Consider the following 14,240-nt stretch of genomic DNA (forward strand, 5'->3'; position numbering starts at 1 on the left):
TTAACTAGGTAATCGTTTCAAAAGTTCTTCGATTAGCGTGATTAAACATTTTTGACAGTCTTTTAATATGCTTCTTAAGTCAAGTTTATCACGCAGTTCATTAGCCTCTTCTGCAAAATTATCGTGAAAAACTAAGATTTGTATATTTTTATAATTGGAAAAAATTTATTTGAAGGGAAAAAATCGCCAATGGCGATTTCCTAAATTTTTACGCGCAAATATCCAAAAAAATAGCCAAATTGGCGCGAAATCGCCAAATCTGGACACTCTGATTTGCAGTGTTGCGGTATCACAATGATTCGCAACTCTGACTTGATGTCGTACATCAGTTAATCTAGCAACATTTTTTTGTTTAAGATCGCGAATTTTTGCAAGATGATATCGGAAATGTTGAATTTCCAAACAAATTGAAAATAATAATAACATTTATTAAATTATTGTATTTTAGAAAGAAATTTGTTGGGCTTACTTTCAACAATCTACCATGTAGAAAGGGTAAATTTCTGAGTTGTTTGCGCTTTCGATGCGGTTTCGATTAGTGTAACAATATACTGAGTTGCCGTACTGTAGCAGTAATAGTTTACGAATATAATGCATTATTCTTTTGCAAAGCAACAGACAACAAAGACCTGTATTTCTAACGTTACTTTGTACTCGGCAAATACGCAGCAAATAATTTGTAAAAGCAGAAATTGACCTAAGCCACATATAGTAGACAGTTTCAAAACTGCCTCTGTTTGTTCCACATTCAAGACACAATACCTTTTATATATTTTTTTTTTTTATTAAAAACTCGTTTTGGTTTAATTTTGAGATTGAGAGAAGGTTATGATTAGGAGCATTTAGATAAAGATTAAAATTTAGACTAACGCTGAGATTGAGATTTAGAACTCTATAGTATGAAAGAAATGCATCGAGATATGTCACTGGCGTGGTGTGGCTTAAGCACTCATTTCTTTTATAATCGTTTATTTGTTGAGGCAATATTTTTATTTGCAGAAAGGGAAATGTACCTGCAAACCATTTTTTCGGAGTATTCTGAGTTGTAGAGAAATTTTAAAGAATTCGTAAAGATCTCATCCGATTTTTTGCCGAATTTTCTAAAATGAAATAAACTGTGCACGCTTCGATTCTTTTACGAAATTTCGGAAGAAAATCGGTAAAACAAAGAAAATAATTCTGCTATGTGAAGAATTTCTTGCAGATTTTTTTCAGAATTTTCTTTATTTTTCGTACAGAAATTTCTTTACGAGTTCGTGTCAACCACTTCATATAATTTTCTTTGAAGATTCGTAAAAAAAATTGTTAAAGATATGAGATACTCCTAAAAATTTCGTTAAGATTTTAGGAACTTTGATTTGCAGGTGTGATATGAAGAACATTATGTGTATGTAAATTTATTTATAGTATCCATGATATTTATTTATATTTCTTTTTTAATAAGTTCTTAGATTATTTTGTAAATAGATTTTTTTCTGTAAATTGTTGTTTGAATTAGTTATACTGTGGAAAGTTGCCATTTAGTGAAAAATTTTTCTAACTAATACATACAGCTCGGTGGATTCAGTGCTGTTGCGAAGGTTAGATAAAAGGACTTCTGCTTCATATCACAGTTATCTTTTGTTGCATCTCTTCGTTGACGTTGCCCCGCTTCCTAACCCTACTTGCTATTATATGTTTTGTGAAAGAATTTTGCGCAGTTGTTTTTATTAATAATTTTAGTTTTTGTGAAGTTTTCACAAATTTTTCTGGGCTTTAAAAGTCACCTTTTAGATGTCGCATGTTGCACGCGTAGTTGAGAGTTTTTTTTACTTTTTGTCTTTTACCAAGTATATCGTAAGACATTTTGTTCTATTAATCATTTATTCGTAATATTTCAGTATTTTGAAATGTTTATAGCATACGGATGTATGTATACTTATGTCGCACGTTTAATAATATAGAGATTTAAATCAAAATTTACGTTTTCGAAGATTTCATTATGCAATTAATAAGCTTGATGAGTAGAATATGTTCAGCCTAACAGATAACCAAACTTCCGAAATATGTGTCTTTCCATCTGTCTTTTTGTATACCAACTGTATGAATTGACAAAACTTTGATTGCATTTTCCCACAAAATTAAAATTTTGAAATACTTCGTTATATTATTAAACGCGCGATATATCGATTTATACCTTTTTATTTATTTATTCACAAAACTACACATACACTGCGAAGCGAATTTTACACTACAATCGACTGTAAAGTTTGAAAATCGCACAATGCAGATTAGTATTGTGTGTAGAAATCGCTTAATGATTGCGCATATTAGCAGTTCCATGTGTATTACAATATTTTCCAATTATTAATAAATTTTACTATTTTCTGTGTGCTTCTTCTTCCTCCACGAAATTAAATACATAGGCGCAAAAAGAAATGTATTCGTTACATGGAAGCGATAAGCAGCGGCAGTGCCGGCAGTAGCAGCACTAAGGACGATTGTTATCAAGAATTGGATGACCTAGACGACCCTGAAAGCGATGATAATTTGGGCAGTCCAGGCAGCGGTGATGACAACAATAAAACCCCGGATGATGACACAGAGTCGCTGAATCATTCGTTATCTAGTCCAGGCTGCCTTAGCGGTTTGTCAAGTCTCCAGAGTCCGTCCACTAGCTTGGCGAGTCCATTGAATCTGCTCGCCAGTCCAGCAGCACCGGTTACAGTGGGCCTGACATTCGGTCTCGGCGACCACCAGTATCAGCAGCAGAATGCGCAATCCCATCAACAATTGCCGCAGCATGCGTCGTCACTACAAGCGCAGCAGCAGTTGGTGCAGCCGAGCAGCATTGTTGATACGTCGGCGGCACAGCAGGCGCGATTGTCTTGCCCACCGCAGCAACTGCATCTGAAACAGCATCCGCAGCAACATTACCCGCTTGCGCATACGGAACAGGCGCTCGCTAACAGCAGTGTTTTTGAACACTCGAAGGCAACAAAATCGTTCTTCTGTGGTGGCGGCATGGAAGGCGTATGCGGCGGAGTTGACGATACATTAATGTCGCCAGCTCTGTCAAATAATGGCGCCAGTGGCATGGGTCTCGGTAATAATTTAACAAATACCTCATCCTCGACTGCTGCGGCTGCGGCGTCCGCCTTTACAGAACGCACAATGCGTACACTACTGAATCCTAGTCCGTCTACTTCGCTACTTCATAGCAATTGTTTTCCGCCAAGCAGCCTTGAATCGAAAGGCGGCGCGATCGTGTCCATTGCTCAAATGCTGTCTAATACCACCAGCAATGCAACGTCCAGCGTAAATGCCAGAACTTCTAGATCTACGTCAGTCAGCGTCGCTTCCAGCGACACTACAACTAACTACTCCACAACCGTTGAGACTGGAACGTCAAATGGTTGCAATTCCTACACCAGCAACTTAAGTACCACTGAGAACCCTAGCGAATTGGGCAGTAATGGTAATTACGAGAGCATTCAACTAGCGCCCGCTACTCAGTCGAATGCAAACAAATCCACTCCACTTATCGATGGCAAATCCTCATCCGCTTCATCAGCGGCTTCTTCGCCAGCTGCCGACAACTTGGAAAAGTCAAATGTTACACCAGCGCATAGAAATCCAATCGGCGCAAATCCACATGACATCAACAACCCACTAAGCATCAATCAGCTGACAAAATGTAGTGAAAGTATAAGCAATAGTAGCAGTCACAATAAGTCGCAAAGCATCAGCGTCAATGAGAACCTTAATGTGGCAGGCACAGAGTGCTCAACAACATTGTCCTCTAGCGTTAGCAATGGTACCACACAGACATATAAAGTCAGTAGCCATCAGAAGCAACTGGCCTCGCGCCTGCCAACATCTGCGACTCCGCATCAGCAGCTCTTGCCGCCAGCACCGCTACAATATCAGCAGCAATTTCATCTGTGCGGTTCGTCCGGTCCGCCACCCCCGCCACCGCCTATGCAACATCACACCACCCTCCACCATGCGCACCACCACCATCCCAAAGAGCATTCACCGCTCTTTAATCAGCACTTCCAGCAGTTTAGCCACCACCTGGCTTCCGTGGCGGCAGTAGCGGCGGCGGCAGCAGGCGTGCATATACCCAACATAATTGGCGCGGCGGCAGTTGCGAGCATCAATAACAGTATACACCGCAGCGGCGGCTTAAGTGCAACGAATGACTCAAACTTGCCGAGTGCGACCAACATCTGCGGACCACCAGCCAACGCTTTGACTGCAACGCTCTCCTCTATAACAACTACAACAGCAGCAGCAACTTCAACTACGTCGGCAGCGGAAGAAATTACTACAGGCTGCAATTCAGCAACCACAAACAGCAGCGTCTCCTTGACGCCGATTAACCGGCGCACAGGGACGGCGACAGCAGCAGACTCTAGTGTCGCTAATGTTGTTGTTAATACGAGTACTCCTGGTGGGGAAAAAGGCGCTATTAGCGTTACGTAACGGCAAGAACAACAATTAGTGCCGCAGTCAAGCGAGATCAAATGCGAAGTGCTAAATTCCATCGAAAGAGTCATCAACACCGGAAGCAACACAATTTCAGTAGCAACCTCAATGCTATGCATAGTAATTTTTGGTATTGTTTATTTTCTATAATTCCACATTTTTACTCATGAACGCACTGAAGCATCTCATGGCAGTTAGTAGAAAACAAACATGACGCTAAGTACACATTCCATCTTCAAAAGACTCAAGAGGACTAGAAAAGGGCTTTGATTTTCTTTCAATCAAAAGAAGAAGATAAACATATTGTCGATGCCTTTACAAAACCGCCCATCGACCAGTTGCAGAGCCGCCTAAATCCCAGTAAGGGCAAAAATTAAATTTGGTAACCCTGAACTGCGGGCATCGAGATTTATGCATAAAAATTTTAAAATCGTTATTAAAACAACCGATTTGTACAATAAAAGCTGAGAAAATACCGCCTATCAATTGCATGCCTTCAAAGAAAAACAGTTTTTTCTCTCTTCTTTAAAATTTGAGTGCCGTAAGATAGGCGGTTTTGCAAAAGCATCGACGATATGTACATATGTATGAAAACGCGCATGTTTTGCTGATATTGACGATGGCAACTTTTTATAGGTTCTTTTAGCATCAAAACCACTATGGTTAGATGCCGAGTACCGAGTGTGCATTCTATGAAAAAAGCGAGAAATTCCCTTAAGATAGTTTTCTATTCTCAGCGAGAAAATTTTATTACACTTAAATAGGTCCATTTTCTCATGTAGGTTTGAAAATTTATCTGCACTTTAAACTAAAATGTTGCTCCGAAAAATGTGTTTGAAGGGAAGATAAATTTTAAAACCTACATGAGAAAACGGTACTTAGGGCCAGTTTTTCAGTGCCCGGCGCGGTTTAAACTAGGTTTAAACGCTCGATATGGCTGGTTTAAACTAAGATTAGCTAATCAAATGTCAGCCAGCTGTTCAATTTAAACTCAGTTTACTTAATCTCAGTTTAAACTGGCACTGAAAAACTGGCTCTTAGCCTTTATTTAGGATCTGAAAAAATAATCGTGAGGAATCCCGAAAGTGTCCTCCAAACTTTGAAATCGCGAACAAGTCTGACCTCCAGAGAAAACACAGTGACCAAAGTCAAAAACTTTATAGTAATGAGGAAATCATATTCTGCCACGTCGGAGTATTCTACCAGCATTTCCAAGGCGAATTAAAATTGGGTGACAGCAGGAGAACAAAAAAAAATTACATACCTCTTGTTTTTGCTTTTGCGGCGTGAAATATCAAAATCTGTAAGAGTGTGTGTGGAAATGGGAACCAAATATTTTAATTAGGGATGTCAGCGGTAAAAATACATTGATGTTTTTCTTTGATTCGATGCATCGAAGGGCATACATCGATGAATCGATTTGTATAGGGTTTTTTTCAGATAATGTTTTACGGCAAAATATGTTATTTGCAAAGCCGTAGAAAATTTTAAATAAATTACTGCAACTGGGCTAATTAATTTTAAGTCACTTCTCTTTTGTGTGCGATCGCTAAACTGAAATGACGGTTCTATATAACAGAGTTGTCAGTTTTCAAAAAAACATTGATGCATCGAAGCAAAACATCGATATTTTCGATGCATCGTTGTTTTCCAACATCCCTAATTTAAATTTGACTTTCCAAGCCGCGCGAAAATTAAAAAATTTCAAGTCGTCACCATATACGAAAAGGCCTTGATCATTTGATTTCAAAATTATAAAATGATACTACTTCATTATTCTCTAACTGCCATTTTTAATGAACTTACATGAAACTTTTTAAAAATAACTGTCGAAACTACCATCACAATAAGGGGTTTAAATTTTGTACGAAAAAAATTATTCGTTAAATTAAACTGTACTTCTCAAAAGATAGATTTATCTTTAAAGTACAGATGGGCTCGCACATAATTTCTTGGTCCCGACACGGGTGCAGAACATTCGAAAACACGCAGTGAAGCTCGGCACGGTCCTACACCACCCAAAAAAAAACTAGCATACCTTTTATTTTTTACGCATAGGTATTTTTTTAACTCACATATCTATTAGTAGAAGATGAGGAGTAATGAAAACCCAACGAAAGTAATGTTTTTGTAAAAATGTGGTTAGAAAAGGTTCGTGCATATGTGAAACTGAAAGAAAATATATTGTATGTATAGGCAAAATTCCATGTCAACCGAATCATGACTGCGCCAAAAAATATAAGAAACCAATCTGATTAAAAAACGAAAAAAGATGTTCGAAGGTGAAGGAATGTACTTTAAGGTAAAATTTGTGAAAATATTTGAAAAAATGTATTATTGATTATATAAGTTGTTGAAATTAGCCAAACAGTGCCATTTAACCACTTTCAGGTTTGGATATCTCAAAATTATGACGTTATAGAGCGATTCCCTTAGGAAAAGTATAGTCAGGTTTCTAGGTAAGGAAGTCACACTCATTTTCTTGGCTTGTGTTATTTTTCGCACTGATTTTGAAAAAAAGCATTTTCTTTTGAAGAACTAACCAATTCGTATCGAAAAGAGGCGGTTTGAAATACAAGTGATGGCTGACAAAAACAGTGATAACAATTCCTTCAAAAGCATTTTTCAGAATAGAGCCTATGAGAATCCAGTAAAGTAAAAATTTACTGGTACTGTAGCGAAACTACAACGAAAACTTATTCACAAGCAATAAGTTTCTGAAATTCAGATAATAATATCTTCATACTCTAAAGCGAATTGTATCTTCAGAGTGCGGTGACATACGATTTTCTACGTTTAAGTATAGTAAGTGAACGCCTGTTACGTATTTCGCTAACAATTTTATCAGATAACAAGAACACTCGCTTTCTAGTTCTAGAACTCTACATACTGTGAGCATCATTTTCAATTTGGCCGTTGACGAAACTCTAAAACTGGCTAATTTAGTCGGAATTTTAATGCCGCCACACCCTAGGATTGTTATATACCGAAAAAATATACCCCTATTTTTTTTTGTTTTGAGGTAAAAAAAATTAGGGAGTGCTCAATTCGCTCAAAGTTTCCCCTGTATTTTATATCGGGAAAAAACAACTTTTCGTAGAAATGATGTAGAATTCTGGAAAATCAATATTTTTCAATCAGAGAGCCCCAATAATGGTACTCAATTATTTCTTTAACCATTTTTTCATGGTAACTATATTTTATAGGTCGGCCAAAACCCCTAGAAACTGCAATGGGGGACCAATAAAAAATCTTTAGTAGTTTAAAAAGGTTAAGTTAACTGTTGCGTATTAATACTGGAAGTCTGCTGAAGAGAACCAGAGTTTTTCGATCGAAAAATATTGATTTTCAAGAATTGTATATCATTTCTACGAAAAGTTTTTACCCCATATAAAATACATGGAAAACTTTGAGCGCCGACTTTACTGTTTTTTCACCACTCTACCTCTGTTCTTTTGTTTAGGTTTGACCACCGAGAATGGGTACTTCTATCAAAAACGAATTCTTTATATTGCAAATAGGTTAAAAAAAAAATTATCATGATTTTCCCAAACAGTTTATAGGGTCTAGCCATTTCTCGTACTTGCCATCCGTCAATACAGAAATTCGCCGAAAATCAAGTCATTAATTCCTGGGTCATGAATTTGCGGCACAAGAGGTAGTATTCTGATGAATATTTTTTGGTGTAGATACGGTTACTCCCAAAATTGAGCGTACGGCTCTTTTTTGTTAATATTCGCAATGTTTTACATGCTAAAATTTTTTTCTTAATTTTGTTTCAAAATATGGCTTATGTTTTAGCAAATCTCATTTAAATCCAAGAATGATACTGTGTACAAAGATTAAGAAAGGTCTGCAAAGTTTCCGCAAAATCGCGAACTATTTAATACCCGAGAATTTTTTTGCTGGCTGTCCTACGCACTTTTTTTTTCATAATAAAAAAAAATTCTGAAAATTTTTTATATTAACAAAAATGCGTAGGACAGTCAGCAAAAAAATTCTCAAAACTAAACGCGATTTTTTAGAGATTTGAAATTTGCACATTATTATACTAAAATTTAATGGGCTAAAAAACTGCATACCTGAATTCTTTTTAGAAATTCGTATTAAAAAGTTCGCGATTTTGCTGAAACTTTGCAGAATTTTCTTAATTTTTGTACACAGTATTATTCTTGGATTTACATGGAGTTTGCTAAAATATAAACCATATTTTAATACAAAATTAACAAAAAATGTTTAGCATATAAAACATTACGAATATTAACAAAAAAGAGCCGTACGCTCCTTTTGGGAGTAACTTTATGTTCATGTATGTATGTTACCAGGTAATTGGCTGTGAAACAGAGATACAAAACGATTCAATTGCAGTTCAGTCAGTGTCCGAAATTTAAATTTGACTTGGTAGAGACTTACGCGTGCATACACACAAAAAAAAATGGTAAAACATACATACATACTTACAAATATGCTATACACATCAATGAATGTACAAGTTAATGAAATAATATATGACATACATACAAGCTTATAAATAGTATAAATTAAGTCACATTTTTAACGAAAATCTTAACAAAATATAACGTACAAAAACATATTTGGTAATGCAAAATTACACATAGTACAGACATACATGTATAGATAAAAGAAAACAAAAAAATGATGAAGAATATAACTTAATGATAGACTTAAATGAAACTCTAAACGAATTTATTTTTCAAACAAATGGTACTAAAAGTGTTATGAACAATATGCAAAAAGCAAAAACAAAAATATTTAAATAAGAAAAATAAAGCCAATAACAAAAAACAAACACGAATTTGATCATATGTATATTTTGTCATATTTAAAAGCAAAAAAAAACGTTAACAATTTTTTTTCTAAATGCATTGCGCAAACATGTGTGCGTGTTACTCGTATTCATATGTACAATCTCTGGCAAAATTATTAGAAATAGTACTCAGAGGTTTACAGCCTAACCTAATATAAACGCACTCCGTCTAATTTGTTTTTCTGCGTCACCCGAAATTAGCTTGCGTGCGTTTGCATTTGATTTCACTGAGCGAAAGGTCAAATCAAAATCTCAGGCAGAGCAAAAATTGGAATTTGAGTTAGCTTCTTACGCACGCCGTTCCATTTTGGTTGGTCCCATAGGAGTTGTATGTGCGTGAGAAATTTTTAACAGTAAAGTTTATCCGATTTTTTGAAACTTAATTGTTTTTTTTATAAAAATATTTGTGCAAATTCAAAAAATTTCATTAAAGGTGCGAACTTTTTAATCAGAATTATTGGGTATTGAGTTTATAGCCCAATTAATTTCAGTATAATAAAGCGCAAGCTTGAAGTCGCTCAAAATTCGCGTTGATTTTTTGTACTTTTTTGCTAACGGTTTTATGCAATTCCTTCCATATAAAAACTTGTCGAACATACATTCTTTGTATGGAAGAAAATGCGAAACACCTTCATAAAAAAATCACAAAAATAAACGCGAATTATGAGCCACTTCAAGCTTGCACTTTATCATACTAGAATTGAATGGGCTATCAAACTGCATACTCATTTTGATTAAAAAGTTTAACGACGATTGTTATATGTTTATGTAATTATTGTTATGTATATGTAGGGTTGCCAGATTTTTTATGCGGGAAATCAGTACGTTAGACTTTTTCATGCTAAAAAATCAGTACTTTTCAGTACACTTTTATTCAAAGCGAAATTATGAATGTAAGTAACAGATAATACTTTAAAACGCCAGTGTACTTATTTTTAACAATATTTTGGTATATAATTGAAATATAGTTCATAAAAAATAAAAATGTTATTCATTTTAACATGAGTGTACACATAATTGTACACAGGAGCCAATGAATTATTTTATATTTATGACATTTTTGAATAGCAATAATGAGATAATTTCCATCTTCAGTGCTTAAATAGTCGAAATGTATAGAATATTTCCTTTTCTTTTAATTTGAAATTCAATTTCAAAAATTTTAATTAGAAGCCAGTTTCTCTCTTTGCGCAAGGTAGCAAACCTTATACTAAGATCCTCTCAGTTGCTTCGTTTTACATATTTTTTCAAACTGTGGAAAAGTATTACTTTTTAAGAACTTCCTCTATATATCCTCATGGAAAGACTAAAGGCCTGATTATGGCAACTTAACTTAACGGAACGTAGAACTTAGAGAATCAAAATGAAACAGATTTCCACGTGGCATTAAGTTACGTTAAGTTTCGGCTGTTCAATTATAAGCAACACCCATTTAACAGAATTTTTAAGAGAGAGCTGCAAGTAACGTTAAGTTGCTATAATCAGACCATAAGAATTTGCTAATAAGAGTTATATATATAGAGTTAGATACCTACTCTATGTCTTGTATGCAAAACTCTTTTACAATGTCAGTAAATTGAGAAAAAAGAATTGTAAAGCTGAATTGACATGAGGCGATTTTTTAGGCGATTCAATATTGCTGAAGAAAAATCGCTCGGGATTAAAAAATCGCTTGCCTCAAAGTAGACAGAAAGTCAACTTTTGCAGGCGTTTATCGCCTCCCAAAAAATCACCTCATCTAAAGGCAGCTTAAGTTATTAAACTGAAAGATATTTTCGAGATAACTAACAACACTCGACAAAAAAACGTCAGCCTTATTTTTAAATAATTTAAGCTCATCATATTATCGCAACTGGTACGTAACGACCCAGCGATTGTATTAATTTCTTGGGCATATCAAACATTATTTGAAATATTTCAACTATAATTAAATTATTTGCTTCCCACTTTTTACAGTGCAGTTTAAGCAAGTTCCAACGTTATGTAAAAACCTTAAGAAAATCATAAAGTATTTTGTTTAAATTGAAAATTCAGTACAAATCAGTACAAATTATGAAAAATCAGGACATTAGCGTACTGATTGAAGAAATTAACTGTAATTACTGTACTGATAAAATCAGTACGTCTGGCAACCGTATGTATATACAAATGTATGTAACTATGTATTATTATGTTTTTGTTAATCATGGTTTTCATTGGTCATGTTTATTGTTTATCGTTCAAATAAAGCAGACACTTTGAAGATGATACGCAAGTGTCGAAAGACGTAGGAAAGCCTTTTTTATTCCACGGCCGAAGCAGCTCCGACCCAACAAACACAATATTTAAGAATTAGGCCCATACAAAACTAAATAACATTTTTTTTTAATTTGTTGGATTTTCGCGAACTTTTCACAAAATTTAAAGATTTGATTTATATGGTTTATGTTATTAAAGCAACTATATTTTTATAAAAAAATAATCAAAATTCATAAAATCGGATAAACTTGAAAATATAAACATCTGAGTACTGTTCTCATTCTTTGGCCAGAGAATGTAAATACATGCTATTATGCAAACAAACATATACACACATTCATAAACGGGAAAGTATTAAAGGAAGTGACGGCAAAAGACAAAATGCCAAAATTGCAAAAGGCAAATACACATATATATGTAAACCTAAGGATATTTCTACAATTTTTGTTTAAAGGGCAGATACATTACCTATTTGAGAAAACGGCCCTAATTGAACCGAGTAAACCCGAACCTCTAAAGCGTTCGTAGTATTGCATATACTAAAATGGCACTTTTTATTGCGATAGTTTTTTATGGCCTACCCTTTTATTTGTTGTCAGTCCATGAAAATATAAGCCCTGCTGATTTTATACTCTACAGGTTAAGAAAAAGACCTCGGACATAGAAGTCGAAAAATCCATAAAATTGTTTGGAATAAGTATTTACTGAACTCACATTCTATGTAGCTTCTTATATATGTATTTATATATGTAAGTATTATTAACATATTTAATTTTTCTTTCTTTATAGGGTGTAATTTTAACCCACATTCACCATAACCATTTTTTTCGGATTTGTATAAAGCTTTTTGATTCACGGAGTCAATGGTTATCAACTTAACTTAAATTTCCCCAAAGCAGTAGAAAGACACAACCTTCGGCTTGAAAGTGGCTTAAGTCACTCATACCTCTTGTGCTTAAATGACCGGTTACTTGTAACCGGATGCATCTGTAAATCTTTCTATCGTCATAAACTAATGACACAACCTTTACCTTATGTTGATGAAGTTGGACGAATAACCGACGCGTCCAGATACAAGTAACCGGCCATTTAAGTACAAGAGGTAAGAAGTGACTTATGCCACTTTCAAAATAAACGACTCACATGTCTGGTGAAACTTATAAGATCGAATAAATTTTTTTAATTTTAGGAACCGAAAAGCAATATTTAATCGCAGTCGAACTTGTTTTTAGAAAACAACTTTTTTATGAGAATGAAAAAAAGGCAATCAGAGCTGCATTTTATTTAGTTCGGACCAGTTCTCCTCTAATTTTTGGAGTTCACCTTGATGTTGTCACATAAAGAAGAGGGTCATACAGCCCTGCAAAAAGTGGGACTAGGTTAAATACTAGTACAGGACCACGCTACTTTAACCAACACTAGTAACCAAAATGGTCCAAATATATGGAGAAAATATGGTTACATTAACATTGCGATGTCATTGGACCTGACCACCTCTGGTCCCACGCTGCATAACATGGGCCCACCTAGACAACTACTCCTTTTGGAGCACATTCGGCATCCGAATCATATTGGCGATGGGCCATATATCAGCTTTTTACGTTTGAAGTGGTCCAGGTCAGCATAACCAGTTACTAGTATGCAACCTGGTTCTTTTGCACATACTTTAAAACTACGACCCAGTGGACCACCTGGTCCTCAAATTTTAGCAGGGAGTTTTGTAAAGAAGAAGTACACTCGGAGATCTGTCATTCCATATTGTGTTAAATGCAAGGAAATGTGGTCATGTGTACGGGGTCTTATACCATATTCATACCGACATCGAAAACATGTTTTCGTTGCTAATACTGGTTTTCGACCTAAAACTTGTGTTTTCGTCCATGTAAAATCTATCAAACGAAGACCAGTTTTCGCAGAAAACTACTTGAAAACTCACGTCCCACTCATTCCAATCGGTGTATGCACTAGTTTTTTAGATAAATGTATTTATCGAAATGGAAGTCATATTTTATCATCTTTAATTATCCAGTTCGGATTCATTGTTAATTGGCTGGCCAAATTAAAATAAGAATAAAAGAAAAGGTTGTTAATGAAAAGAAAATGACAGAAAAATATTTTGGTTTTGTTTTTTTGTAGCGAATATGTAATACAAAGGCAGTAGGAAATGTCAACGAAAATACTAAGAGCCGGTGCGAACAGCCTTCAGCCCACAATCCCAAAACTCGTTTTCAAAGTGTTTTCGTTGTCGGTCCGAACATGGTATTACTTTAAAAACTTCTAAGCAATTATTCTTTAGTATGGCAAGAGACTCATTATGCTATACAACGGTGTCCTTTCTCGCTGTGTTACTCAAGTTTAAAGTTTACTGCGGGAAAAATTATAAATTTCAAAATTCGAAGACTAAAATTTTTTAGACACTTGAAAATAAACTCAATATTATTCTACGGAGTCTAATAGATTTGAAAATTCAAAAGTAAGAGGACCGAAAGTTTTTAGACACACTTTTGGAAAGAATTTAGTTGAAATTCAGTTTGTTGCCACCGTAAAGGGAATTTGAATCAGAATTTTCTATTCCAAAATGCTCAATTCGGGGGTACTCTATATGTACATGCACAACATATCCATTTGCGTGGGCATAGAAAAACTGGGAATTATGTGTTTGCATGCATGATAAAAATATAGTAAGGTAGAACCGCTGGGAGTC

General features: G+C 35.1%; 1 protein-coding gene across 3 annotated transcripts in view; it reads left to right on the forward strand.

The window, feature by feature from the left end:
• LOC118745624 overlaps positions 1-12,929 on the forward strand; it is a 202,744-nt gene extending 189,815 nt beyond the window's left edge. For 2 of the 3 annotated variants that reach the window (XM_036479155.1, XM_036479156.1), the window contains exon 5: positions 2,406-4,907. In XM_036479155.1, coding sequence (XP_036335048.1) covers positions 2,406-4,467 — 2,062 coding nt within the window. In that variant the 3' untranslated portion in view covers positions 4,468-4,907. Of the gene's footprint in view, positions 1-2,405; positions 4,908-12,325 lie in introns of those variants that run through there. The other variant, XR_004993665.1, reaches the window with a different exon arrangement.
• The last annotated feature ends 1,311 nt before the right edge of the window (positions 12,930-14,240 follow it).

This window comes from Rhagoletis pomonella, unplaced genomic scaffold (assembly GCF_013731165.1).
Source record: "Rhagoletis pomonella isolate Grant_MI unplaced genomic scaffold, Rhpom_1.0 Rhpom_scaffold_00009, whole genome shotgun sequence".
Classification (NCBI taxonomy): domain Eukaryota; kingdom Metazoa; phylum Arthropoda; class Insecta; order Diptera; family Tephritidae; genus Rhagoletis; species Rhagoletis pomonella.